At 40.7% G+C, this 26,285-nt stretch overlaps 3 protein-coding genes across 4 annotated transcripts; 2 read left to right on the forward strand and 1 right to left on the reverse strand.

Moving 5' to 3' along the window:
* Positions 1–360: 360 nt before the first annotated feature.
* On the forward strand, positions 361–10,205 carry LOC141907673 (uncharacterized). The gene is made up of 3 exons (XM_074797395.1): positions 361–896; positions 9,616–9,690; positions 9,770–10,205. Exons 1-2 carry the CDS (start codon positions 558–560, stop codon positions 9,643–9,645), a joined length of 369 nt encoding a protein of 122 aa, XP_074653496.1. The 5' UTR covers positions 361–557; the 3' UTR covers positions 9,646–9,690; positions 9,770–10,205.
* A 1,821-nt stretch (positions 10,206–12,026) lies between these two features.
* Positions 12,027–20,943, forward strand: LOC141907230 (equilibrative nucleoside transporter 4-like). 2 transcript variants are annotated; one of them, XM_074796812.1, is made up of 8 exons: positions 12,027–12,160; positions 13,860–14,725; positions 15,982–16,056; positions 16,927–17,174; positions 18,091–18,340; positions 18,904–19,091; positions 19,434–19,674; positions 20,574–20,943. In XM_074796812.1, the coding sequence occupies exons 2-8, from the start codon at positions 14,272–14,274 to the stop codon at positions 20,759–20,761; spliced, it is 1,644 nt and encodes a 547-aa protein (XP_074652913.1). In that variant the 5' UTR covers positions 12,027–12,160; positions 13,860–14,271; the 3' UTR covers positions 20,762–20,943. The 2 variants fall into 2 exon arrangements, with proteins under 2 accessions (XP_074652913.1, XP_074652914.1); XM_074796813.1 differs by having other exon boundaries at positions 16,927–17,165.
* Positions 20,944–23,225: 2,282 nt separating this feature from the next.
* On the reverse strand, positions 23,226–26,241 carry LOC141906897 (uncharacterized). Its single transcript, XM_074796360.1, has 5 exons — positions 26,120–26,241; positions 25,731–25,784; positions 25,536–25,634; positions 24,912–25,031; positions 23,226–24,282 (listed from the first exon to the last, which is right to left on the reverse strand). Exons 2-5 carry the CDS (start codon positions 25,774–25,776, stop codon positions 24,038–24,040), a joined length of 510 nt encoding a protein of 169 aa, XP_074652461.1. The 5' UTR covers positions 25,777–25,784; positions 26,120–26,241; the 3' UTR covers positions 23,226–24,037.
* Between the last annotated feature and the right edge of the window lie 44 nt (positions 26,242–26,285).

Below are 26,285 nucleotides of genomic sequence, written 5' to 3' on the forward strand. Positions count from 1 at the left end.
CAAGCCAACATTACCTACGGGAGAATTCTTGCTTTGTAAGAAGTAAAAAGTATCATTTCGATTTTTTAAAAAAGCCTGAATAACTGTAACGAGAATCAAATGATTTCGCTTTCGATGAACGGGTCAATCCGCAATGAACTCGCTAAATCAACATATCAATTAGCCGATAGCGATTTCATTGTATACCCAGTCGATTATTACGATATCTGAGATCTTAGAACTATTTATCGTTCGTTGCAGTCAGTATTCGTGTCTTTACTGCGCAAAAGCTAAGCGGCTATTGCCAGAACGGTAGTTTTATCGTTAATTGTGCGCGTGCGCGCGACATCCGTTCGCTAGAAGCTCTACCAAAACGCCGGCGAGTCGGGTACGATGCGAGAGATGAAATTCGTCGAACTCAACGCGATCTTTTTAAAAGGACTCATTCGGCGAAGATGAAAAAACACGTTCAGTAGCCGCCGCCGCTTTCCGATCGTTTCTCCGTATAGCGATAACGTTATAGATATTAAACGAAAAAAAACCGATTGGCATTTGTTGTGCTATACTGGTCGAAGATCATGCTGCGTATTCGGACTTTACAGCAACTGTTCCTGGCGTGCTATCTATTTGCGTGGTGCTTGGTTTGTTCGCGTGGCCTCAGTAAAGTTTGCGGGGGCTTCTACCGGACGTGCGACGGGTGCACGAATCAGTTTTTGACGGGAATTTCGTCCAGCATAGAACTGTCGAGTACGCCCAACACTCCGGAAGTTGACTGTTTGTGGAATTGCCTGAAGGAAACGCAGTGTCGGTCGGTCAACTATATGCAAGATACGCAGGTCTGCAAGTTGAACAAGTTCCAGAACAACGACACCGGCACTCGCCTTACCACTAAGCCTGGTTGGATATATCTCCACATGGTAAGCAAGACAGCCCAGTTCCAGGAGTAAGATTAGTGATAAAAACGCGGGCTTAACCCTTTAACTGGCAATCGGTCGCTAGCGACCGATTTGAATAGGCCAGCTATAGTGAATAGAATAGTCAAGTATTGATTTCAGTGAAGCATTCTAACTCATTTTCCTATCAGCAGATGGCAACACCAGACGGCCTACAATGTCTAACAAGGTTGGAAAGTGATATATGATACATTTGGCATGTAGAAGGGGTATGGAAACCACATGTCACGTGGGTCAGATTTCCAAAATTGAGAATATCGTTAGTAGTAATGGTCAATGCACTAAAGACGTTCTCTAGTGAGTTTGGCTGATATTTTGGACATAGTAATGAAAGATTCTGATGATAATTCATATTGGGATGAATCTCATGACAGTTTTTTATTATGGGTGGCCCAAAAATCTGGATGACCTTGGGATCTGTGACCTTGGGATCAGACCCTGAAGGTAACTCCCAAAGTTCGCAAACATGGTATCATTTGAAAGCTTGTAAAAAGAGCTTTCATAAAAAACATACAGTATGGGGTTATCCCTCATATCTACTGAGTTATTAAGTTTTCCCCTTGCAAGGTCCAAAATCTCTCATAGGCCGAAAAATACTTGCCGGTTAAAGGGTTGTATTGCATATAATTATAATAGGAAAATTTACTAAAGAGTCTTGATACTCCAGCCCGTTATGGTCTGTGATTAGGTTATTCCTAACCCAATCGAGGTTAAGTTATTTGGTAATACAGTAAACTCCGCCCAAGTCAGATCCGTTCAACTCGGAACTTCTTTTTTAGACAAATGATATAGCAAGAAAACTAATTTGAAATGGTATTGACGCCATGAAAAATAACATATTTATTGCTTATCGTTGTCGACAATAGATATGAATGATATAATTTAAAATATATCATATAAGGGATCAATAAAGTTATTTTGAATTTGAATATATCGATAATTGAATTGACCGGAAACTAGTCTCGCTCAGATATATTGATGACGTAGTGCTCTCTCAAAAATGATTATTAAAATTTAATCATATGATTACATTCTCTGTCTTCCCATTTCTTTAACATTAACAATAACTAACAATATAGTGCACTAAATTCCCAGCGAACACGTCATGGTAACGCGATTAGGTGAATTTCAACACGAAACAAAAAACATTCTTTAGTCTGTTCTAAAATCGCCGTTGACGGATTGAATGTTCAGGACTGGTGTTTATTTATGCAAAGAAGGCTTTATCTTAACGAAGCTCTTTCAAATTAATTCTTATCAGAACTATAAATTGCATTTATGCAGACGAGACTCCAGTTCTATTCGATGAATATATAAATGGCATTATATCGGGTTCGAGTCCCACGTGTCTATGTTTACTCACCGAGACACGGTTCCACGACACCGGGAAATGCTCGGAAACCTATTATTGTCTCCAGTGTCCGTGTTTCCCTGCTTCATGCTTAACCATTATTGATTATAGCATCGAGTCGTTCTCCGTTTTTCTTTTGCGTACGAGTTAATTTATAAATTAAACACCACCCGGTAACTATATTAGAAATTCGCTATCGGTGGTCTGTGCGTGTTGTCGTTTCCCGCTGTTAGAAACGATTTGTACGAGCGAAAAATGACACCGAGCAAACGCCGGGGTAAACTTTTGACGTGTGTATTACGCGAATGCTAAACGGGACGCTAAACGGTATTTGCCGAACGAAAACAAAGCACTAGATATACATAAAGAGTCAAGTAATGGGCGCGAGAAGGAATATAGCTTGTATCGATTGACGCCCGTATACGAGAGGACTCAGAGGCAATAATCAGAGGTCGCGGCAATAATTTACTGAATCCCACGACGGTTTTTTTTAATACCACGTTTTCGACGAAATCGAAGTAAATTCGTCGTGGCTACATATTAGAACCTGTCCAAATCGTTAATCGAAAATTGTTTCCAACGTGCCTGCAGTTTGAAATGTCGTTGACTCGTGATTCGTCGAAACGGAAGGAAGCATTAGCTACCGCGCTGTCAAACGCGGGAAAACAATAATCAGAAAACGATGATGTATTGCCGCGTCAGACGCGCTGCGTACACCGACTTACTGCCGAGTTCAGGAACCTTTGATAAGCCTACTGCCCGAACTGTGTTTGTTCCCCGATAAAACGTTATATTAAACGTGTTATCTAGCCTTCAAATGTTTCGTTAATTAGATGGTCGCGTAATAATTAGCGCACGCTATGTCACGGTCAAGTTGGTTGGTTGGTTGGTTGGTTGGTTGGTTGGTTGGTTGGTTGGTTGGTTGGTTGGTTGGTTGGTTGGTTGGTTGGTTGGTTGGTTGGTTGGTTGGTTGGTTGGTTGGTTGGTTGGTTGGTTGGTTGGTTGGTTGGTTGGTTGGTTGGTTGGTTGGTTGGTTGGTTGGTTGGTTGGTTGGTTGGTTGGTTGGTTGGTTGAATGATTTTTAGCACATTATGGGTCTGTGCAAATCAAATTCACACTGTTATGCAAATTCAACATTCAATTCTAGATACATCGACGGGATTTGATCGATTGATTAAAAACACCGCGAAATATCGTTGAAAAGAGCTTTTGAATTTTTACCGAAGCAAAAACGGCGAATTTGATAATGAAAAACCCGATACAACGTTCAAGCCGATTAAATAAACGCGACCGGCGAATAGAATGAATTGAATTGTGTGCATTCGAATTTTGATTAAACATTCCTCAGCATTATAGTTGATTGATTTGCAATTAAATCCATTGTGTATCGAAACGATAATGCGGCGAATTATTCATGGGCACGCTTAACCTTGTTTCCCATCTACAACTTAGAATAGAAAAGCCGATTCAGTTTACGCCTGGTAGCTTTTGATAACTAAACGAACACGGGCTTTTATCAAGTACTTTTTAGCTGGAACAGTGGAATTCTATTCTGGTGATAGAGGATTCACTGGATAGGGATAAGTGTACGGTGATTGACAACACTAGGGTTAGGGTTAGACTAATGAAAGTTCTTCTACGTAAATAATTTTATGATTATTCAGGGAGCTTTTTTATAGAAAATGTACGCGATTGAATACACGGAGTCCGCATCTAGTACATACATGGTAAAAGTAATTCAATTTCTATTGCGCCTTTTCCACTGTGACACAACGTTCAACGGCGCTTTCCATTAAATTGGTATTACCCCCAGCCTTTAACTATTTCCCTGGGGAAAAGTTACATCTGAGCAGCTGGGCGCTCAGGAGTCATCTATCAGATGAGGTAACCATTTCCCCCAGGGTGGAGTGAGGCAATGAGGATAAGTGTTTTTCCCGGGAACACTACGGTTCGAACACAAGACCTGGCCTCTCACAGTCGAACGCTCAAACCACTCGACCAAGCCACACCGCTCCACAACCGCTACTTACAATATGTCGTACCACCATGCGTGAGGTGCATTTTTTACATCTACTTTTCCGTAGACGGAAATTGAATTTAAAAAAGGAAAACCAGAAATGAATATGAGATGCATCGCGTTCAATCTATATTCTATTTTGTTCGCTGCCCACCCCATCACTCGACTTCCATTTCACTGCATCCGGTCTTCTCGCAAAACGCTATAATCCGCTCGCGTTTCAACGACCTCCGTAGCTTGGTTACGATCGAACGTTACCGTCGTCGTCGGTTTCAGAGCAGAAGCTGCCCAAGCGTTGTAAATAAATCCGATCCAAAGCGATAATCTAATGATAATCTAATACACCCATTAAGCATATTAAATCATTCAATCAAATTGAATAGCTATAATCGCTCCACGTGAGTTAATCCGCCAAGTAGTTCGTGATAGTTTAGATAATTATACATTATCGGGAAAGCCGGCGTCGAAGTCACATGTGACGGGAACGACGTTGTTATCAGATACTGTTAGAAAAAGCTCTCCGTTAATCTCCGTTAAACCGTCACCTACAACACTTATACTGATATCGTGCACTAACCATCGAAAATGTGTGAAACTGTTTTTTGTTAATGCAAAATATTTTTGTGAACAATGAAATTGCTTTTAGTTCAACCTAGAGCCAAACTTGTATCCGCAGGTTAAAGAGCATTCTACTATTGCGCGCCATTTCTTTTGAATTAGTTACCATACCAATTACATTTTAGTACATCCTTGCTTTTAAAACTCGAATGAAGACTCACCTTTTCGCGCTCATTCCTAACTATTCTTTTATATCTGTTGTTTTACCAATTTTAAAATCATGCATCTCATTTGTAAGCCAAAGAGCATATTTTATGTGGAATTATGGCAATAGATTATTATTTCTTTCATCCATGTATCTATTTATATAATTGCCGGAGAAATCGCCACTATCACATTACTCCACTAACATTATTCCTGGTAATGAAAAATTCATCTCGTTTGGCGCTAGCTCCCTTTTTACTAATGTTCCTCTCGCGCCTACCCTGGATTTTCTCGGACGTAAACTACCCTGAATTTTCTCGGACGTAAACTACCTTCATTAGATTTCAATTTTGATATTCCTATTGATTGTATCATTGAATGAATTTAAATTTGCACTCAGAACTGCATTGAAGGAACATTATTTAGCATAGAGTAAGGAGTAATTGTTTAACCGGCTTCTGCGATATTTTCGGTACAAGGCTGTACCGCCAGTAAAAACCTTAACCTCCCTCATTCCAATTATCCCTTCGCATTTGTGAAACTGCCAATTGTTGAAACATAAGCTGTGGATATTTTCGTGTAGCCATTGCCTTCCATTACTTTCCGTTTTTGTCCTTGACACGACGACCAAGATTTGCTGATAAATAATCGTCATATAATTGTGGAATCGTGCGAACGCGATAATGGCACAATTATTAACGATAATGATCAAAAATCACGAGAATACTCGAAGAGACATTAAAACGCTTAAAATCGATTTTCAATTAGAATATTCGATGGCACGCGATTCAGTAAATCATTCCCATCACGCAATCGGAATGTCAAAATTGGATTTACTATTACGATCGAATTCCCGCATAGAATTATGTAGATTATAATATCATGTAGAACTATATAGAGCGACAGGGAGGGCATCCCCAGGTGACGTCAGATGACGACGTCACTATCGTGATCAAGGGGACAGTGACCGTCGAACGACTTGATGTAAGTCTCTAACTAATACATCCAGAATTAAAGGATCTTAAATCAAGCTACCCATATGTTAGTTTTGATTTCCAGTCTAAATCTTCATTCAATTTTAATCGAATTAATAATCAGAGGGGAGTAAGGTCACGCTAAATTAAGAGAATAGTTTCGAGTCATCACTTTGAAAATGGCTCATAGAACCGAGTTGAAACGTCAAGTCTTCTAGCTTACTACTACTACTACTACTACTACTACTACTACTACTACTACTACTACTACTACTACTACTACTACTACTACAACTACTACTACTAGCTTTTCTTCATCGTCGATTTTTTCCTTCTATTGAATGATTTTTGCTAATTTGAAGTGTCATCCTATTGCCGGCGTTGCAACAATGGTGGTTGAGTTCGAACCCCACTTAAATTGACGGCGTTTCCGCAGTTTTGAATCGGAGCGGTCCCCGCTATGTTTTCAGCATTGCCACTGAGTTTGTAATTCAGGTGGCCTGAACTCTGCCTTACTCTGCCTTAGTGTTAGGACGATAGATAATTCTCATCTTATACAAGGTGCGCGCGGTCTATTAGTAGCCCGGATCAGTAGAACAACGCGGTCTCAACCAAACACGCGTGCTCATCGACGGTTTACTTCGCTCTTCATACTTGGCTTTTCGCGTGAAGAGCAGTGATGCTGGGACCCTAAATTTACCAAGACTCGGAGACTGAGACGCACCATATTGATCACTATTCCTCGAGTCCCTTGACAATTAGAGGCGATCGCTAAAATGTTCTATTTGCGTCTTACTTCCTTAAATGGCAAATCTTAAGCGAAACCTTGATGTTGTCCGAATAAGAAAAAACTCACTCTATATCATCTATGTTTTATTGGATTCGGCAATACGCGTGGTTATAATGTTTGCAGTCCTCTGCTCCAAACTATACACATAATGTGTGATTTACCGGACACGACGCGTGAAATGGAGCGTGTAAATGAACACGGTTTTAGTTTGCGCAAGAAAACGTCACATTTCACATGATTTATCGAGTTGCGGAAAAATGCCATTATAAACACATTCGGTGTACGTGACGCCGTGATAATGTAGTTTTTTTGCCCGTCAATTGGGGACTTGTCATACGCGCAGACAATACAATTTCCCAGGCAATGTAATAGGCATGCAGATTTCCACATCAGCTGTCTATTTCTCAAAAAAGTTATCCGTTTCTCATTTTTTTGGGTCAAAATATTCACATTCACCAGACCTGTTTGAATTCCGCTTGTATTGTATTGCCCATGTGTTAAAGGCGCGTGGATGCGACAGGGGCAAGTTTTATGGACTCTGGTATCAACTCTAACCTTGGTACTTATTTAATTCAATTTTAATCGGGTCAATTCCTGGTTTAGTCTTCTAAAACCAGTCGCACGGTCGTGAATTAAGCTCAAAAGTGGTGTTAAAGTATTTAGACTGCACTTAAGTTGTTAGAGGTTGACTGTAGAACTAACTCAGACTGGTCTTAAATCGAAGACTAACTAATCGAAGAACTAACTCAGACTGGTCTTAAATCATACTGTGCAACTGGCCCTAAGGGCGAACTTCGGTTTTCGCCACTGGACTAGTGGTCGGAACTAATGATTGATATTATTATATTAACTTAATTATTATACTAACGTATTTCACAGCGTCGGCCATCTTGGAAGTAGGTCGGAACTGCAGCGACTGTGCTCAATTACGCGGTCGACCATTTCCGGACCATATTTCCGACTAACTGACATTCGGTTTCGTTTAGTTCGACTATAGTTGACTGACTCCGAAAACCAAAGTTCGCCCTGTCTACATCGCCCTATAAAATAAATCCCTTGTGCGTATGGCAGATATTTTGTACGAGGAGATCGAGTTATACACAGATCACAACAAGCGTTATATCATGACGATAAAAAATAACTCAATACCCGATATATACATTGAGTTTATAATGAGTTTCTTTTGTTTCACTCTCCCTGACATTTCCGTCTATATCAATTTTTCATCTGGCGCTTTCCGTGTTTTTTGTTTCTGAAGAATTGTGAAGCGATGTGCACTTAGGCACCCGAAATTAATAATGCATTGCACGATACCGTTGTTACTGGCAAAACTCGATTAAATCGCGTGAATTAGTGCCTTGTTTCGGTTACGTAGTTTTAATTCGCTCGAAAATGTGACGACGCACGATTCTTTCCATGGAGACGCGACTAATTCCCTCGACGGTTCTGATACCCCAGAGCCGATTTAATTGAGGCATCAAAGTTCGTTGAGAGTAACCTAGTTATCGAAGCGAAATGTGAAATGTAAGACATTGATTTATGAATTCTTTCGTCGAGGTAAAAACGTTTCTACGATTGAATATTCACCGGCAACCAGTCTAACTAGGCTAGCCCCGATATTGATGACGTAGGGCACATCCATTCAGAATCCACCATCAAAAAGACACGAAAATTTATCGCATAGAAAATAAAAATCATGAAATTTATTTAGTTACAAAATAAACGCCAGTATATATTTGTTATTTTGAAACGTCATTATTATTGTACATCGACTCACACAGAACCCCAATTTCAACGATGTATAAAAACATAATTGTAACGGTTTTTACGGAGCCAGAAACACGTAGTTGGAAGGAAATTGACTTTTTGTGTGAATGCGTATATCAGCGATTGTTGTACCACCGATCATTAGCTAAGATCAAGGAACTCTTAAAGATGTTGACGTGGCTACTTCATCCACTACGAACTGACAGTCCTCGATTCTAACGAATAATAACATTATCAACCACGTACCTGGAAGTGTATAAAATGCTTTTGCGATTCGTTAGGCATGGGATTATCAATATAGAAGACTTTATCTGATAATTCAATTTACTGGGAAAATGAGTTCGTTAAACAGTGCACATCTCGGTTGCGAATTGCACCGCCATGTAATAAATCGATATTCACTTTTCTTGTTTGTCTGGTAACTTATATAGGCCAGCTCTCTTTTATGAAAGGTGACAATAAACTAACTTATCATGATACAATATTTTATTACGTGCGATACCGTTCGTAAAGGTTATTCGGATCTTTCTGAATGTGTGCATATCACGAGAAGCGCTTATGACTTCTATCTTAACATATTGAAACTGAACGAATACAAATATTAAATACAATATCGTGTGAAGTAGATTCAGGCGGCAATATTTTGCTACTGCATACGTGGGAATTGGGGGGGGGGGGGAAACTCGCAGTACAGGTGCACGAATGTCATTTTTTCCGATAATATGTCGACACGCGCACTCGTCAGACCCTTATAATTCCATTACGGGCGCTTAAGTACCGAAATTCAACGAACATTTAGGGCGCTTATGTCGGCCGTAATTCACACAGATTCCATTACTCAACAAACGACAGGAGATAGATAGCGCCGTTATGTTATAATGAAAATACTGAAGTGAACTATCGAAGCAAACCTTCTATCGAATCCCGAATTTTCGCGAAAGAAAAAATCTACGCACAACCCCGACTTTTTTCCGTAATATTCAAATGTTGAATACATTCGAAAATTTCATATATTTTCATAGGTACCAAGACCACCGTTGGATCAGTTTTAGCATCATCAACGCCTAAGACCACGTACTATTCATATTAGTCACTTAGTGAGTAGAACCGCTTAGTCGTCGGCGCAATAGTAACCTTAACAAAAACTTAAGATTTTAGATTTTAACTATGTTTCAGGAATAGACGACGTCTCAACTCTATTTTGAAATGATCTTTGTGTTGTGGGAGTGAAGATCAGCAAACCATCACGTCTTCGTCAAAGAGGGAAGCAAAATGAATGGATGCACGGCCAAATTTAAGAAAAATCTTCTGCATTAAATTGAGCGATTTCGTCGGGAATTCTAAAAGGGAGTCGCGAAAAATGTATAATTCTGTACTCAACTTTATGTGTTCAGTTATCAACTAATGATTGCTTTTGTGGTTATATACTAACCTCGAAAAATTGTTATGAAATAAATATTTTCTTTACCATTCTCCGCACCAAGATAATCTTTCCTAGTTCAGGAGACCCGTTTATGAATATGAAACGCTAGCGATAAACTACGGGGATCTTTAAGCCCTAAACGTAATTTACTCGAACTTCCGATTTTCTGGACGAAGTCTCTCGATCATTGGCGCTCTTGTTATGATCAACAATCTTACAGTTCAATTCAATTTTCTTTTATTGATCGCACATATGTATTAAATTAGAATTCATTTATCACTATTGATTGTTGAGTTTACGAGTTTACTTGAACAGATTAAAATAAAAGAAACTTACTTGAAAGTTTACTGACGCCTTGAAAAATAACACATACATTGCTTGTCGACTATGAATAACATCATGATATCATAATATGAATTTTATATAATTGAGGAACAATAAAGTTATTTTGAATTTTGATATATCGATAATTGAATCGAATTGACCGGCAACCAGTCTAGCCATTATATATTGATGACGTAGTGCACATCCTCGAAAAAGATAATCACTTCAATTTATCAAAAATAAAATAGAAGTCATGAAACATGATTAACGCCAAAATTCATTATTTTGATTGTTATTTTGAAACGCCAATACTGATGACGTAATGCGCTTCGAATCACACAGTACCCCCTTATATAACGCATACTAGGTATCAATGTATATAAACATTTATTCTATCGATTTTGCGGTGTCAAAAACACGGGAATTAGATCATTGAAATGCGAGTGGTAAACAATATTGCTAATGAATATACTAAATTAGACATGACATGCTATGATGCAGAGTAGGTGATATTTCTAAAACTGGGAGAATAGTGTGTGCGCAATAGTGATACTGGCAGTGTGATTGCGCACGTCTTGTTTGTCCGGTACTAAATCGTGAAATTTCTGTCTGCTTTACTCGACGAAGTCTCAATGGTCTATGGAAATCTTGTTTGATGATTACATGTTCTACAAATGCAATTATCTTTTAAATAAACATACATGCACGCCTAAATAACCTTGACGTTGTCGATTTCATTTTTGTTTTACGATTCTAAGGCTCTCCAAGCAGTAGAGAATAACGAATATTCGATTTTTGATAAAGTAGGGAACAAGTGTGAAATTTTCCGATTTAAAAATGCACGCAAAAATGAACTGATTTCAACAACTGTGTCCTGGGGCGGGCGCAGGAAAACCCAGTTGGCCTATCCGTTGTTAGGCTAACCAGCTTGAGATAAGAGGCCGCACGAAAACAATGGTTAGCTAACAGCGATTTCCTGCGCCAATTTACGCCTAACCACAGTTTGCTAACAATGATTAGCATTAACAGGGTTTCCCTGCACCCGCCCCTGGGTGTGAAGCCGACATTGATTTAGAACTTGATGATTCGGTCGACTATTAGGGATTAACATTAGCAACGCTTGGGTGGATCGGAAGCTGGAAAATTCCTTGGCCTAACGAGGGATGTGTGTGTCCTACAGGGCCGTCGGAACAGGGGCGGCAGGGGCGGCCGAAGCCGCCCCACTTTTTTGCTTAACAAAATTGTTTTCAAAAGCACGCTGTACCGCGTAGCAGCTCGTCGTTCTCTGTACTCTGTGGTTGGCTCACGATTTCTCATGCTTCTGTGAATGAGACCGTGAAATGGCCCCAAAACGCATCTCCGGCGATTGAATTTTCAAAATTTTTCTAGGGGATGGCCCCAGCCCCCTTCAGACGGCTCTGTCCTATCATGAACCTCATCAGAACGAATTGCATTCCCGAAAGCGTGAGAAACGAACGACTAACAAACAACCGATACAGTGACTATCGGTTCCGTCTCTTGTATCATCCAGCAGATGGCGAGTGAGTGACACCGCAAAGCCGAGCAGACGCGCAATCCAGGATATGACGTCATTCGCAACGCGTTGACAACACGAACAGTAACAACATATACTCATCACAAGCAGCTTTAGCGCGGGATTCCAGATTATTATTAGGAATCGATAGCAATGAATCGATGTAGCGTGCGCGCTGTAAGCAGATTTGGCCTGGTCTCCTATATTACATTAGCTGCAACACACACTGTATCAGACAGACGCGTATTATCTAGAAGATGGACTTGTGAAATGACGGCAAATTGAGGTACGTTTATAATTGTTCGTCCGCATTATGTAGAACTATTGAAAGCCGTTCCATTTCGAATTTGGTTTTTTATATGTATACAAAATGAATGGTTCTTTTCATGGAGCAACAACCGCGTCCATATCTGAATCGCCTATTGGTCATCAATAGATGCCAAAGTATCGACGGATAAGTCGATCATACCAACACACAATCTGGCATATATACGGCTGCAAAGCAAAGCAGTGTCATTAATAATTCCATCATTTCACGCCATACGGTTTAACATCATTGATCGAAAATTCATCGTCGTCTATCGATATGTTGCTCTAGCACGTTAGATATGCATGATATATCTGGTGACATGAAATTGCAGATTTATTCAAGAACCGCATTAGACACGGGCATCGAACTACAAACAGTTCTTCTAGAAATGAAGTTCCATTAAACAGAAACACCATAATGGACACATTTTGGTATCATTCGAAAGCTTCGATCGTATCTTGGCTCCTTAAACCATGATACAAAGCCTTCGAATGTTACCAGATTTGTCCACATGATATGTGTTGAGTAGAAGTAGTATGTAGTGCCCGTCTGTGTTCATGGTGTATGGGATGTCTGAAGAACCCTCTAATCGCTTTCACCAGAGCGATTTTTGGTTTTCATAAGCCGTGATCACACGGATACAATTTGGCCAGGGCCAAATTTGGCCCGTGCCTTATTAGAGAGCGCGTTCACACGCAAACCATTCACTCGATACTAAACAATGCTCAAACAAAGCGGAGTTGATTATTTACGGTGCCATGCAGTTGCAATTCAAACGCAATCATTTGTCTGGTGCTAAAATCTGGCTCGGGCTTGGTCCGACGTTTTTGGTCGGGCCAGATTTGGCCTGGGCCAAACAGGCTCGGGCCCATTTGACACCCGTGTGAACAGTTGTTCCATGAAAAGTTGTGCCAAATTTGGCTCGGGCCAAAAATGCTCGTGTGATAGCGGCTATAGTTATTCGACTAGTGGTCGGAACTAATGACCGAATGGACTATAGCTCGGTCATAACGTAACGTAATGTTGGCCATCTTGGAACTGGGCCCGAAATACTGCGACCGCGCTCAATTCCGGACCATAGTTCTGACCAACCTACGAGCAATCAACTCAACTAGTGTTGAGATGATTACTCGTAGGACTAGATTTTCGGTCGGTTTCGTTTGACTATAGTCGACTAACTCCGACTAACCAAAGTTCGCCCGTGTATTGAGTACACAGGGAAAGTGATGATCTCTGTTTGTACCTAAGTCGTCTATTTAGAGCAGAGGTTAGCAACGAAAGCATCATTATTATACCATCGTCAAAAAACCCCCATGATGAACAAAATGAAATGTCGATCTGTCAACTCATTACGGTGGACGATGATCCGAATACACAAAATGAAATTTCATTGAGTGGCTCCTCAACACAGGACCCCTTCAATCATTTATTAATGCTTTGATTTTTTTCGGACATTGGCTGTGCACGCACGTATCAACGAATCGTGTACATCAAGTTCGTATTTCAATGCCGTGTTCGCTCGCATTAAGAGACTAATCTCCAGATTATAACGTTCTAATGTTCGGATTTCTTACACAACATATTGATTAGTGAACGTCTTTGCGTGTCACTGGTTGAAGAGATGATATACCACATTCTATATTCATAGTGACCATACGCAGTTTACTATTTTCAGAAAGACTCAATGTGATCGCTAGAAGAAGCCGGCCACTCGTTTAATTAAAAAGACGTGGAGATTTCCGCGACCGTCGAGAGATACGGAAACTACGGGAAGAGCTTATAGAAGAGCTCGCAATTTATTCAAAACCGCGTTGAAAGGATACAGCGATGGAATCTATAGCAAGCATCTGCATAATAGCTTCCCAACTGAACTATCTTCGGTTCAAAATGTACGTGGATGCAGCCCGATTAATGACAATCAAAATCGATATAAATCAAATATCTTATTAAGACGCCGCGGACTCTAACAGTTTGAGCATCGCCAGTGACGGCGAGTACACCATCGCCTTTCTCAGACATCGAGTACAACGCAACCCGATATAGATTGGAAATTGACGGGATCTAATCTGTCCTGAACATATCAGAGTATGGATGCGAATTTGACCCGCGGATATTTCCAGATCGGAAATGCCAACAAATCTGGCTCGACGTCGAACACGCGGAACAGTCTGCCGCCTTTGCCTCCGCGTGATCCTTGCGGGTGTATATACCTAGCGCTACTGCTTGCCGGAGCGGGATTTTTGTTGCCGTATAACAGCTTCATCACGGCGGTCGACTATTTCCAGGGCAAATACCCGGGAAGCACGATCGTTTTCGACATGAGCATCACGTACATCGTGGTGGCTTTCATTAGCGTATGCGTTAACAACGTTCTCGTCGAGACGTTTTCGCTGACGACGAGAATCACTTTCGGCTACGTCGTTTCGTTTCTGATGCTGACAGTGGTGACAATTTGTGAAATATGGCTGGAGGTATTCAGCCACAGCGTCGCCTACACTATTAATCTGATAGCCGTGGCGGTGGTCGCTCTCGGCTGTACTGGTAAGTCATCTCCCTCAAAGACGACAATTTTGGAATTAGTTCCTCAATAGTAAGTCACGGTACCCTGTACGTATTTGCCTTGCCTGGCCGACCTAAAGTAGAATCACTCATGTTTCAAGCAGATAATCTAATCACGATCGGAAAACTTGTAGATAATGTGAATTTATATAATCATATGAAAAACGAAGGCGTATACGAAAAGCCTTAAGCTTTGTACATGATTAAAAACGAGCAATTTCATGAGCTATTGAATAAAACCATGAAAATTGAGATCGGCAAAGTTGTCTTAAAATTACCTCTCTCGAGTACGGCAAATTGATGTTGCCGAGGTGTCGATTCGATGGGTGCGCTCAACGTCAAAGAGCTCTCGGCAACGAATTACGAGACCCACTCTCGCGAGATCCTGTGAGGTATAGTGACGACGTTTTAGCGCGCAAAATAGATTTATGCTGCAGATAAGTCGCTAATTTCCGATTTCACGGCGGTATACCGACAGTCTACAGATAGAAATTCGCCGACTTAATCACCATATAAGAATACTAATTATTCTTGACGCGTTTCGGCTTTCGGGGTAGTGAGAAAGTGAAAATATCCCGCGATGATACTGTGTTTTCTAACGTTGGAAAATGAAAATATATAACCCAACCATCAGATGATTCTGTTACCTGTATTCATAAGATCAGAAATGCATAATCTTAGGTTTAATTTACTTCATGGCCATTGCTCGGCACATAGTTAAAGTCTCACCCACTCTACATGGCTCGGGGTTTATGAGAACTCACTTTACCTTCTAGGTTTATTGCTCCATAATAAGTAAATATATTACGAGCAGCACAGATATAACAGTATATTCAATTACAACTTCAGTGACCAGATGGCTTTAAACACAGAACACCCGCCTAGCCGTAGCCGTAGACGAATTCCAAAAACCGTTGACAAATTGAAGGCATATAAGCAATAACCATACTGGGACACCGTGTCCCTCAGCATGGCACAAGCTGCCTTCTTGTGCGTATTCAGTACGTGGAACTAATGGATATCGGTCTGGTGGGAGTTCTCTTTTGCCAGTGTAGACTCGGAAAAATATTCATATCGTTAAGAAACATAATACGGTTAACTGAGATAAGAAACAAAGATATTCCCTTCGCGTTGAGCGTCGCGGCTTTCAAAATGCAATGCGCTCTCTTGGTCTCCTCGTCGAGAAAACAAACGCAAAATCGTCGCATAAGTTAATTCCGGTTCATTTTTCGTTGCAGTTCAGCAGTCCAGTTTCTATGGTTACACCAGTATGCTACCCAGACGATACACTCAAGCAGTGATGACAGGCGAGAGTAAGTTTGTCAATTTTCATATACGCGTATCTCGAGGAAGAAAATGGATACTATATTCGAATGTACTTGAATACGGGAGAAAACCACGTGTGTTCTTGAAACTTGATGGATGTGCGTCCATATACCTGAGTGGCATTTCATTCAAAACTTAAGTCATTATCCGACGATATATCTCTTCGTTCCGCGACGTAAGCCTCGTCGTTAGTTGCAATTTTTGGTTCCCGTAGTCCAATGAAGTTGGAAAGCCACTGCCTGTTGGTGGTAGAAATTACTGTCATAACGTAGTGTTCATAAACATGCCCATCCTGACCCGATAGAACTATTTGATCCGCTGTCTACCTCAGAAAGCGCAGGGCGTACCCAGGAGTTTCACAGGGTTCACTGAATCGCCCTAAATATTTAAGAGGTCCTTTCTTCGGATAATTGGATACCGGCAACACCAAAACACTACAAAACGCCACAAAATACTAGGTTATTTGTCGCGACAAATCAATTAATTTTCAATGAAATTTGAACTAGCTTTTTCAGCTTCCAAATGCGAAAATTATCAAACGAGTCATCGAATATACTCGACTCGAATCTGATCGAAATTTAAAAGAAATTGAAGCGCGGTAACCCGTTTCCGCTAGCGATCCTTGCGGATTATCGCCGATTACTCGCTTCCCTCGGTGGCCTTGTCGGTGTCCAATCGTCTTAACGCACAAAAGGATGGCTCCAGTATTACTTTACGATAGCAAGAGCGCCATAATAGTTTGTCTTGTAACCTGAAACTGTTAATAGTATTTTCTCTTGATAGTTTATCTTGCTTTACGTCAATCAGATCTTTATTTTCCAAGACTAACCCTGTATAATTCTTTATGATTTCTACAGGCGCGGCTGGATTGTTAGTGTCGGTGAATCGAATCGTCACGAAATTGTTGCTTCGCGACGAGAAAATCAACACGATAATCTTCTTCATGCTGTCCATATTAATCGTCTGGATGTGTTTCATCGTATTCCACGTCACCAGACGCACGCAATTCGTCCGCTTTTACGTCAGCGTCTGCGAAAGCGCCGGCGTAGCAGACGACCAGCGCGGAATGACCACTTCCGGTGCAAATCCGGAGGAAGTAAGCTTAGTAAGATATTCTAGTGTGTTCTCAGCACGACAAACTTAATTTTTCGTTTAATTTTTTCTTTACGGTGTACTCGAGTTATCATTGGTGAATTGGTTTCATTTCTAATCATCCCAATAGAACGGCCGTTTCGTTTTTCCACGTGTTTGGAAATTCGAAAAAGAACTTCTTAGAATTTTCTCGTCGGTGGCAAAACATACTAAATCAAAATGCCAATAGATTGTTTCGATGTGCATTCCTCTTTTGTTGTGATCGCGGTAAAAATAAATACAATACCTCCATGATCTAGGACCCGGTTCCATAGTCCTGAGTTAAGATTTGACTCGGAGTTAGTTACGTTAACTCATTGTACATGAACTAATTTTCACTCAGAGTTAACTCAACACTGTGGAAATGGATCCAGTTCCGCTGTGTTGTTGGTCGAGATTTGACCTTAGGGTTTAAACATCGCGGAAATGAACTAAGTCGTAACTCTATAGAGTCGAACTTACCCGACGTCTGGAACTGGATCCAGGATGTTCCGTTTCGCGCACGCTTCTTGTTGTGAGTAGAATTTATTTTCAATATAATCATGAAATAGACTGTCGGATGTATATTCGATGATTCGATGTCAGTTGATATCGTCGATTTAATTCATTCAACCCAGGCAGAGTTGTCGCATTTTTTCATCATAGCTTATAATCGGTGATCTACTAATGCTGTAATTTTCAAGGAGCTGCTTGTGGCTACTGAAGTACTTAAGCTTTCAATCCGCCAAAATACAGAAACTTAAGCTTAATTTTGTTGTAATCTTCTATTTCTGTTAGGGATTACAGATATTTTTAAAAGGGTCGCAGATTCTTAGGGGGTTGGAAAGGGGTGGCCGTCCCACTAATACCTGTGTTGGAGAACACTATAATTTATGCCATACCTTGTACAGGTTGATATAATCGACACGGCTACGCAAAAGGACGGCTATGGAGTACTGGAAATCACATCGCCCGGTTCAACGCCGACCCAGGACACCAAATTCAATAACATCCCGCAATGCCAGATACAATCGACGTCACCGTCGGTTAGCTGTATCCAGCCGAATACGAATACCGAAGTTACGTTCGACAACGAAGTTAGAGTCCAATGTCAAGGAAAATCCTACAAGAAACACATTTCTCTCTGGGATTCTATCAAACGTACGTTGTTAAGACCTCGACTCTACACGAGGTTAATTTGTAGACAAATTCACCGTGCTTTTCTTATGTATTATCTTTAGATTTAATTTCGAGATTTGATTTTGAATTTCATCCGCAAATTTCGACTCAAATTGCAGGCGTACGTGTCCGTAGTAATTGCATTTACACCGTAAAAACCAGTCCAATAATGTTTATCAACATTGATACCTAGTATGCGTTACATAAGGGTTTCTGTGTGAGTCGATGTGCACTACGTCATCAATATCGGCATTTCAAAATTACAATTACATTTGTGAATTTTGGCATTGATTTTGTAATCAAATATATTTCATAACTCTTAAATTATTTTTGATAATTATTTTGGATAGGATGTGCACTACGTCACCAATATATCGGGATTAGACTGGTTGCCGGTGAATTCAATTCTATTCATCGATATATTCAAATCCAAGAATAACTTCGTTGATCTTTTTTATTGTCGACAATAGTTAGTATTACTGTATATGTATTATTTTTCAATGCGTCGATAAACTTTTAAGCTAGTTTTCTTGTTCTACTTGCAGACGGTGTTCTAATGCGACACTACGTATCACGAAACATCTGGCCGTACATGGTATCAATTGCTGCTGCGTATCTGGTGACGCTGAGCCTTTTCCCGGGCATAGAATCTGAGATAATCAGTTGTCGCTTGGGTAGTTGGATGCCCGTAATTCTGATGGCCGCATTCAACTTGGCTGACTTTATAGGAAAGGTAGATGACCTTGGATTATTAGGGTATTAATACATGGGCGAATCTAGGGGGGGTGCGCACCGAAAATAGGGCATATCTTATAATTGAAATGGCACCACGAAAGAAACCTCATAGGAAAACATTACCATAAACTCATTTTTGGGAAAACAATGAAGAGGCTTATGAATTTAAACTTTTAGGCATCATTTTGATATTTTTCATTCACTCATAAAACGTAATGGTAACTTAACACTTTTAGGTGGTGGGGTGCGCACCCCCGCACCCTCCCATTGGATCCGCCGCTTGTATATACTTTCAATTTTATATTTTTCAATCATTCCTATATATTCATCCTTATTTCAGATAATCGCCGCTGTGCCGTATGACTGGCCACCCGGACGACTTCTTCTGTTTTCCGTATTGAGAATACTCATCGTGCCGTTAATGATGCTGTGCGCCGCTCCTAGGAAAACTCCGCTCCTACAACACGAAGCCTGGCCGATACTCTTCTCTGCCGTTCTCGGCCTGAGCAACGGGTACTTCGGCAGCGTACCGATGATCATAGCGCCCTCTAGAGTACCAGACGACCAAAAGGAACTAACGGGCAAGTACATTTATCGGATACTCCAGGATCTAGATCTACAGTTCTGTTTGAGTTAAATTTGACTCTAGGGTTGAAACTTCGAATGTGAATTAATTCTAACTTTTAGAATATGAATTAATGTTAACTCTGAGAATATGAATTAATTCTAACTCAGAGTCAACTCTAACTCACAACTGTGGAACCGGTTCCAGGTGACAATCCCTATCCAGGATATGAGGCTTCGGATACTCCCTGTTGTGAGATGACTTACTATTTTCCTATGATGAGGAATCAGTGATTGATTTCACCGCAAACTACTCCCATTTACAATTTGTGGCTTAATAAAGTGGAACCTCGTCATACGATGAACTTCAGGCCTGACACTTGTAAATATGTTCGTTACAACCGATAGTTCGTTATATCCAGGATGATATAAAAATCTTCCTATTTTGGACGAAATCTAGGTCCGTAATAGCCACCGATAAATCGTTTTATCCGAGGTCGTTATAACGAGGTTCCACTGATCATATTCCATTAGTCCGATCTAAAATGAAAAGGCCAACTTGGAATCGGACTTTTGCCGCTGAAAGCGCTAACGCTTGGTCCGTTCTGAATTAGAACGGATTAAATTTACGCCGTTCTAATTATTAACGCTTGCACGCGGCTTAGATAAATTGTTTGTTTATTGTGCAGTTTGGATTTCGTTACAAAATGTGATAATAAGTTGATCCAACCGGCAAAGTTTGGCCTTTAAGAGCATTCTGTTTATAGTCATTTAAATGTAATGATATGAGAACCTAAGATCCTTAATCTTGAAGATGAGAGCGGCCGCGCAGCGAGTCCTGTCTGGAGGGATGTTATCATGATCTTTCCTACGCCCGTCTACTGTTTTCGACACCGCTCTCTGTAAATCGTTTCAGGTAATATAATGACCTTATCGTACAGCGTTGGGTTGACGGCTGGCAGTGGTATAGCTTACTTGCTGGACCTAATAATCGGACCGCATCCTCTGCACTACTGTGATTATACCCACCTAACCCTGGCGCGTTGGAACTCGACAACGCCCCCTAACGGTGGAAATATCGTATTCGGAAAACCTATTACGTAAAGCTATATGAATGGGTCGAATTTTAGGGGTAAATTTGTCGCATCTTGCATGCTCTGTCTCGGCTTTAACTGGACGCAATGAAAGAATTGAAATATAGCTATGATGTAGAATAACATGTGTTAGCTAATTCCGTGGTACTCTGTGTGAATTTTTCTAAATTCAGAAAGAAACGTTTGATTATTGTTGGATTGTATAGTTATACATGTATTATGAAATAAATGAAGTATATGTGTAACAGAATTAGTTATTTATGTTCTACAGTCGGTTCTACACTACACAAAATACAAGCATCCTCGCAACAGTTGTTACTTTATTCATTAGAAGATGGCAAATGAACTAATGTAAATTTCAACTCAAAAGTCTTACTGCTGGTCCTGGTCTTTAATCCCGGAGCACGGCTCTCGGAAGCTGCAGATAGAAACCGGATATCTGATGCTTACTCTAGGCGCAATAATTCGTGCGTAGCATGCCAGGAGCATGGCGAAGCCGTCTGTCACTGAACTTATGCTAAATCTCCTTATACTTATCCCCTAAGAGCTAGGCCCGGGATCCATTCATCCAGCTATGTAGGACGAATATTATTTTGAAGCACGGTCGATGAGATCGTCGGGTTAATCGAGTAGTGTATACAGTGGAACCTCGTTATAACGAACTCAGATACAACGATTCATCGGATATGATGGTGCGGTGTGGCCGAGCCGTTTAGAGCGTTCGACTCTGGGAAGCCAGGTCGTTGGTTCGAACCCCGTACATTGCCGTAGTGTCCTCGGGCAAGACACTTATCCTCATTGCCTCTCTCCACCCAGGAGTAAAGCGCCCTGAGCAGCCTGGCTGGATTTAGCGCTATATAAGACACATATTATTATGACAAATACAATGTATAGAATATAGAATTTCGTCCAAAGTGAGAACATTTTATTAATTTCATATTGGATATTGGATTTGATCCAAAGAGGCAAAACCTCTCGGCTATAACGAGCATGTTTTCTGGCCCCGTAAAGTTCGTTAGAAATACTAGGGGTCCAGGGACACCATGCCCACTTGGGAACTGGTTTCAAATGCTAAACAATCTAACAATTTCAATATTCAACGCCCCCTGGTGATCATATAAAAAAACCAATGACCTTGAACATGTCATGAACTACAACTTTGCAATCGTTCATGGTAACAAAATATGCCTAGGTACCAATATAATATAATAAGGAAATACTAGGTTATTCTACTATTCAATGCCCCTGGTGACCATATAGATAACTTATTTCCTTAAAACTCACCACAATCATAGACGATGTCACGAGCTACAACTTTGCAATTGATTGTGGTAACAAAATATGTATTGGTACAAATATAATATAGAAATACTAAGATATTGTATTATTCAACACCCCCTGGTGGCCATATACAAAAACCAATGAACTTGAAACTCACCACAATCATAGAACACGTATAAGCTACAACTTTCTAATTCATTGTTGTAAGAAAATATGCTTAAGATATCGATATAATGTAGAAAAACTTTTTCCCACCTACGAATGAGTACTGATGACACCAAGATGGCCGCCAATGGCGTCATAATTGGCTGATCAAAAATACCTATCTCAGGTATAAAACATCCCTTACCAAAGAATACCAATCAGCAATTGCAATGAGAAATGGCAAACAAGTAGGAAGCTACAGGACTCAGAATTCGGGCCAAAATTGACATTTTTGGGCACTTAAAAGGTCCTAGGACGACCATCTTAAGTCCGATCGACCCGATTTTGTTATGCTGATGGGCCCTGGGAGGGTTCAAATATATACGATAGATCAAGGTAATTGATCAAGGCGTCTTCAAAATTTCCCTCAAAAAGTTCAAAAACGTGTAAAAAGTGCTGATTTTGGCGAACAGCAATGGCTGCCAGTCGGCCATCTTGATTCTGACAGAGCAAGTTTTTGGGCTGAAGATGTGTCTAGGGTAGATACATGTATAAACCAAATATCAAGACATTACCTTGAAGCGTCTTCAAAACTTCCCAAAATAACTGGATTCCGTCTACGGACGGACGACGGACGAAAAGTGAACGCAATAGTCCGATGGGACTAAAGTCCCAAGTGGGCTAAAAAGGGGTCGTTGTTTCCGATGAATTTTAACTGTAAATGAGAAGGATTTAGCCCGCAGATTTTTTATCGTACGTAGCAAGCGATGGTTCGTTCGTTCCGAGATTCCACTGTAGTCGTTTCTTCAAACCTGACGATGGTCTCTTTCGATTTCAATTTTAAGAACGAATTTCGTTCGTGTACTCTGTAGTGGGTTTTAATCTCAGGGTTTAATCTCATCGTCGATTTCTCGGGGCGAAATCTATCCTCGTCTGGAGTGTAGCTACCACTACTGCAGCCAAGGGCGCGTCGCCTGAATTACTCAAATTAATACTTTTTCGACCAATCGATTCCCGCGCACAAAAAAAGCAACGAACGACAATAAAACTTATTTGTAAAACTAATGGGTTTATTTGGACCCGTTGTTTTTTACAAAGCGACAGAAATAGAGGCGTGGTCATATTCTACGCAGATTGATAGAGGGAAAAAACTCGATGAAGAAAATGTCGACGAACAAAGATATTGAATGAAAATACATGTCCGAACAAATGTGATTCGAATTACGCCGTAACGATTACCGGACACATCGATCACTCGCTTATTCTATTCTGCAAGTCACTCATCCCGTGAGACAGTTCCACAATGAAAGGTTCGTATTTTATTCTAAGGTAAGGTCAGATTATTTGAACTGAACTAAGATTTAAGGAAGTGCCAAAAGCATACGTAGGTGGGCTTAAACTGGTCTTAAATCTGTGCCGTCAGATCATTTGAACTGAACTAAGATTTAAGGAAGTGCCAAAAGCATACGTAGGTGGGCTTAAACTGGTCTTAAATCTGTGCCATGACTCGTTGGTTCTATATACATATATACATAGCCAATCTAACAACGTAATACCAATCTACGACCACGGTCACGACTGCGCTATTGGAATCCAGGGCCCGGTTACACAGTCGTAAATTAAACCTAAGACCAGCCTTAAGCCGTTAAGGTCTTAGATCTAAACAATAACTGCGCAACCGGTTCCGATGAGTTTTATGATCGGCTTAACAAGATGAGATATATTGAAATTATGCTGAGTGAGTGACTTTGCAGAATACAGGCTCAATCGATCGGAACGTTTTGATTAAAAAAAAAACAGCAGAAGTTTGTACGCGTGTACTTAAATATACACCTGTAGTTGTACAATGCCTAATTGATATTTATGGTTCCTCGAATCCTCCGAGCCCGTCATCAGAAGGAGGCGCCTCGCCGGTTTTCTCGTCGGTGTCATCATCGTCTTTCATGCGTTCTTGTTCCCGACGACGGAAGTCGCACGAATCGCACGATTTAGCGCACTGGAACTGCATGAACGGTTTCGAGTACGGCTGACTGCAGTGACCGGCGTGGGCCCAGAGCTCGCAGTCGCGGTCGTTGTAATCGTTCGGGCAGTCCCCTTTTTCACGAGCTGAAAAATTCAAAAATTATCAAAGATATCATTATTATTCTATATTTTGAATGAACAAAAAGACAAATAGGCCTAAACATGTTTTTAAATTATTTCATTCTTTTTTCAATACCCTCAGCCCACTGAGCGCTACGCAGGGGGCATTGTTAGCGGGTTCGATGTTTACAAGAACCTTCGACTTCGAACCCGTGAACTGATGAAACCAGTCGTAGTTAAATCGTACATTGTACTAAGCTAAGAATAAGCAAAGTAAATGCAGATTTTGCAGCAGGTTTCCATTTGAATACATGTTGAAACGTCGAGGTGGAAAACGGCAACCGGTTTCACAGAACGCCCTTAAGTTTCGTTAGTCATAATAATACAGAAGTAATGCCTCCAGGGGCGGACCTATAGGGTGTCTGATTCAGGGGTAGGTGCACCCCAAAATAGGGCACAAGGTATAATTCAAAGGGCACCTCGAAAGAAAGTTCTCTACTTTCAATCTCAGTTTCAATTTCAGTCACTTTCGTCTCTTACTAGCTAGACGTTTGCAGTGTGATTTAAAGATATGCATTTATAGAGGGACACGCGATGTTTTGCGATATAAAATGAAATCGGATTATGTACGAGTGTCACATTTAAATACTCACAGTCACATGAATCGCAAGAACTGGCGCAGTGAACTTTCATCCAGGTGTTGTATGTACAGTGTCCACCGATTGCCCATTCATCGCACTCCTCGTCACGGGGGTGGCGGTTGTCACACGGTCCTGTAAGAAACGTACGTGAAATGAAATTAGGAAATACATGGCTATCTATATATGTACTGGCGGAGCGCTAAGCGATTTGAACAGGGGCGGGAGAAGGCCGAGGTCCAGAAGAAAATTAGGGCATTTCTCGAATAAAGCGGCCAAGTGTCAAGGACAAGTGGGGTCCCTCCAACTAGGGTAAGCTATCTTAGAAGAAATCCACCCGCAAAGAGATGACGAGTATCAAGTAGTAAGTCAGGATCCGGACCCCTTTGATCAGCCCCGCTAAAAAAACACTGATTTACCGGTAGGTGGCGTCATGATCTATCTTTCGTCGTGTCAAAATAACTTCAATTTCACATTCGTAAGACCCAACAAAAATAGATTAGATCGAATTTTTTACTCGGTGATTGGTATTGTTTTGATTCAATTTTTATTGGCTTAATGTATAGATGAAACACGATTGCCACTCGATGAATCGAAAACTACTGCGGTTAATGTTTTAAGTTCCCTACAAGAACGTACCTCTGACAAGTTTTGGTTTGCTCGGTTTCTCCGTTCCACCCTCAGCGTCTCCGAAGTCGGGAAAATCGTCGTCTTGGGCCAGAATTGGAGCCAGGAATACTACAGATATTTCAAAAACATATACAAATATATTTTAACCCGGCATTTTTATATAAAGCGATCTTTAAAATGCATTTCATTGAAAGCTATACTTACGGCCCAAACTGCATATCAGAAGCATCCACGAAGGCTTCATATTCATATATGACCCTAGAATTTTTAGAAAGAATGCATACAGATTTTAGGCATTCTTTTTTATTACTTTGTCAAGATTCTATGGAATAGCAAAATCAAATAATATTTTGCGAATGAATACATAGTGAACTAGACAATTCACTTTGACCAGCCTTTCGAACTCCATAAAGCGCTTAGACGGTCGTAAAATCGTTCACGGATGTTTGGATTTGAAGGAAAATGTTCCTTCGAGTTTTACACTGGTGTCCGTCATTTCAACGACGAATATAAATCATCAGACCGATCCAAGAACAACATGTACGAATTTATGTTTTTTTCTGTCTATAAATACATCAAAAACGGTCACATACCTTGCGATTATTCGTCAGAGCAGTTTTTACAAGATGAATCTAAGGCTTTGTTCTCGTATCCAACTCGTCCCGCAGTAGTGACCCGGAGTTAATGCCAACACGGCAGCCGCATCAGTCGATGAGGAAAAAAACCTACAAAAACCTCATCCACGTCGACAACAGAAGA

This window comes from Tubulanus polymorphus, chromosome 6 (genome assembly GCF_964204645.1).
Source record: "Tubulanus polymorphus chromosome 6, tnTubPoly1.2, whole genome shotgun sequence".
Lineage (NCBI taxonomy): Eukaryota > Metazoa > Nemertea > Palaeonemertea > Tubulaniformes > Tubulanidae > Tubulanus > Tubulanus polymorphus.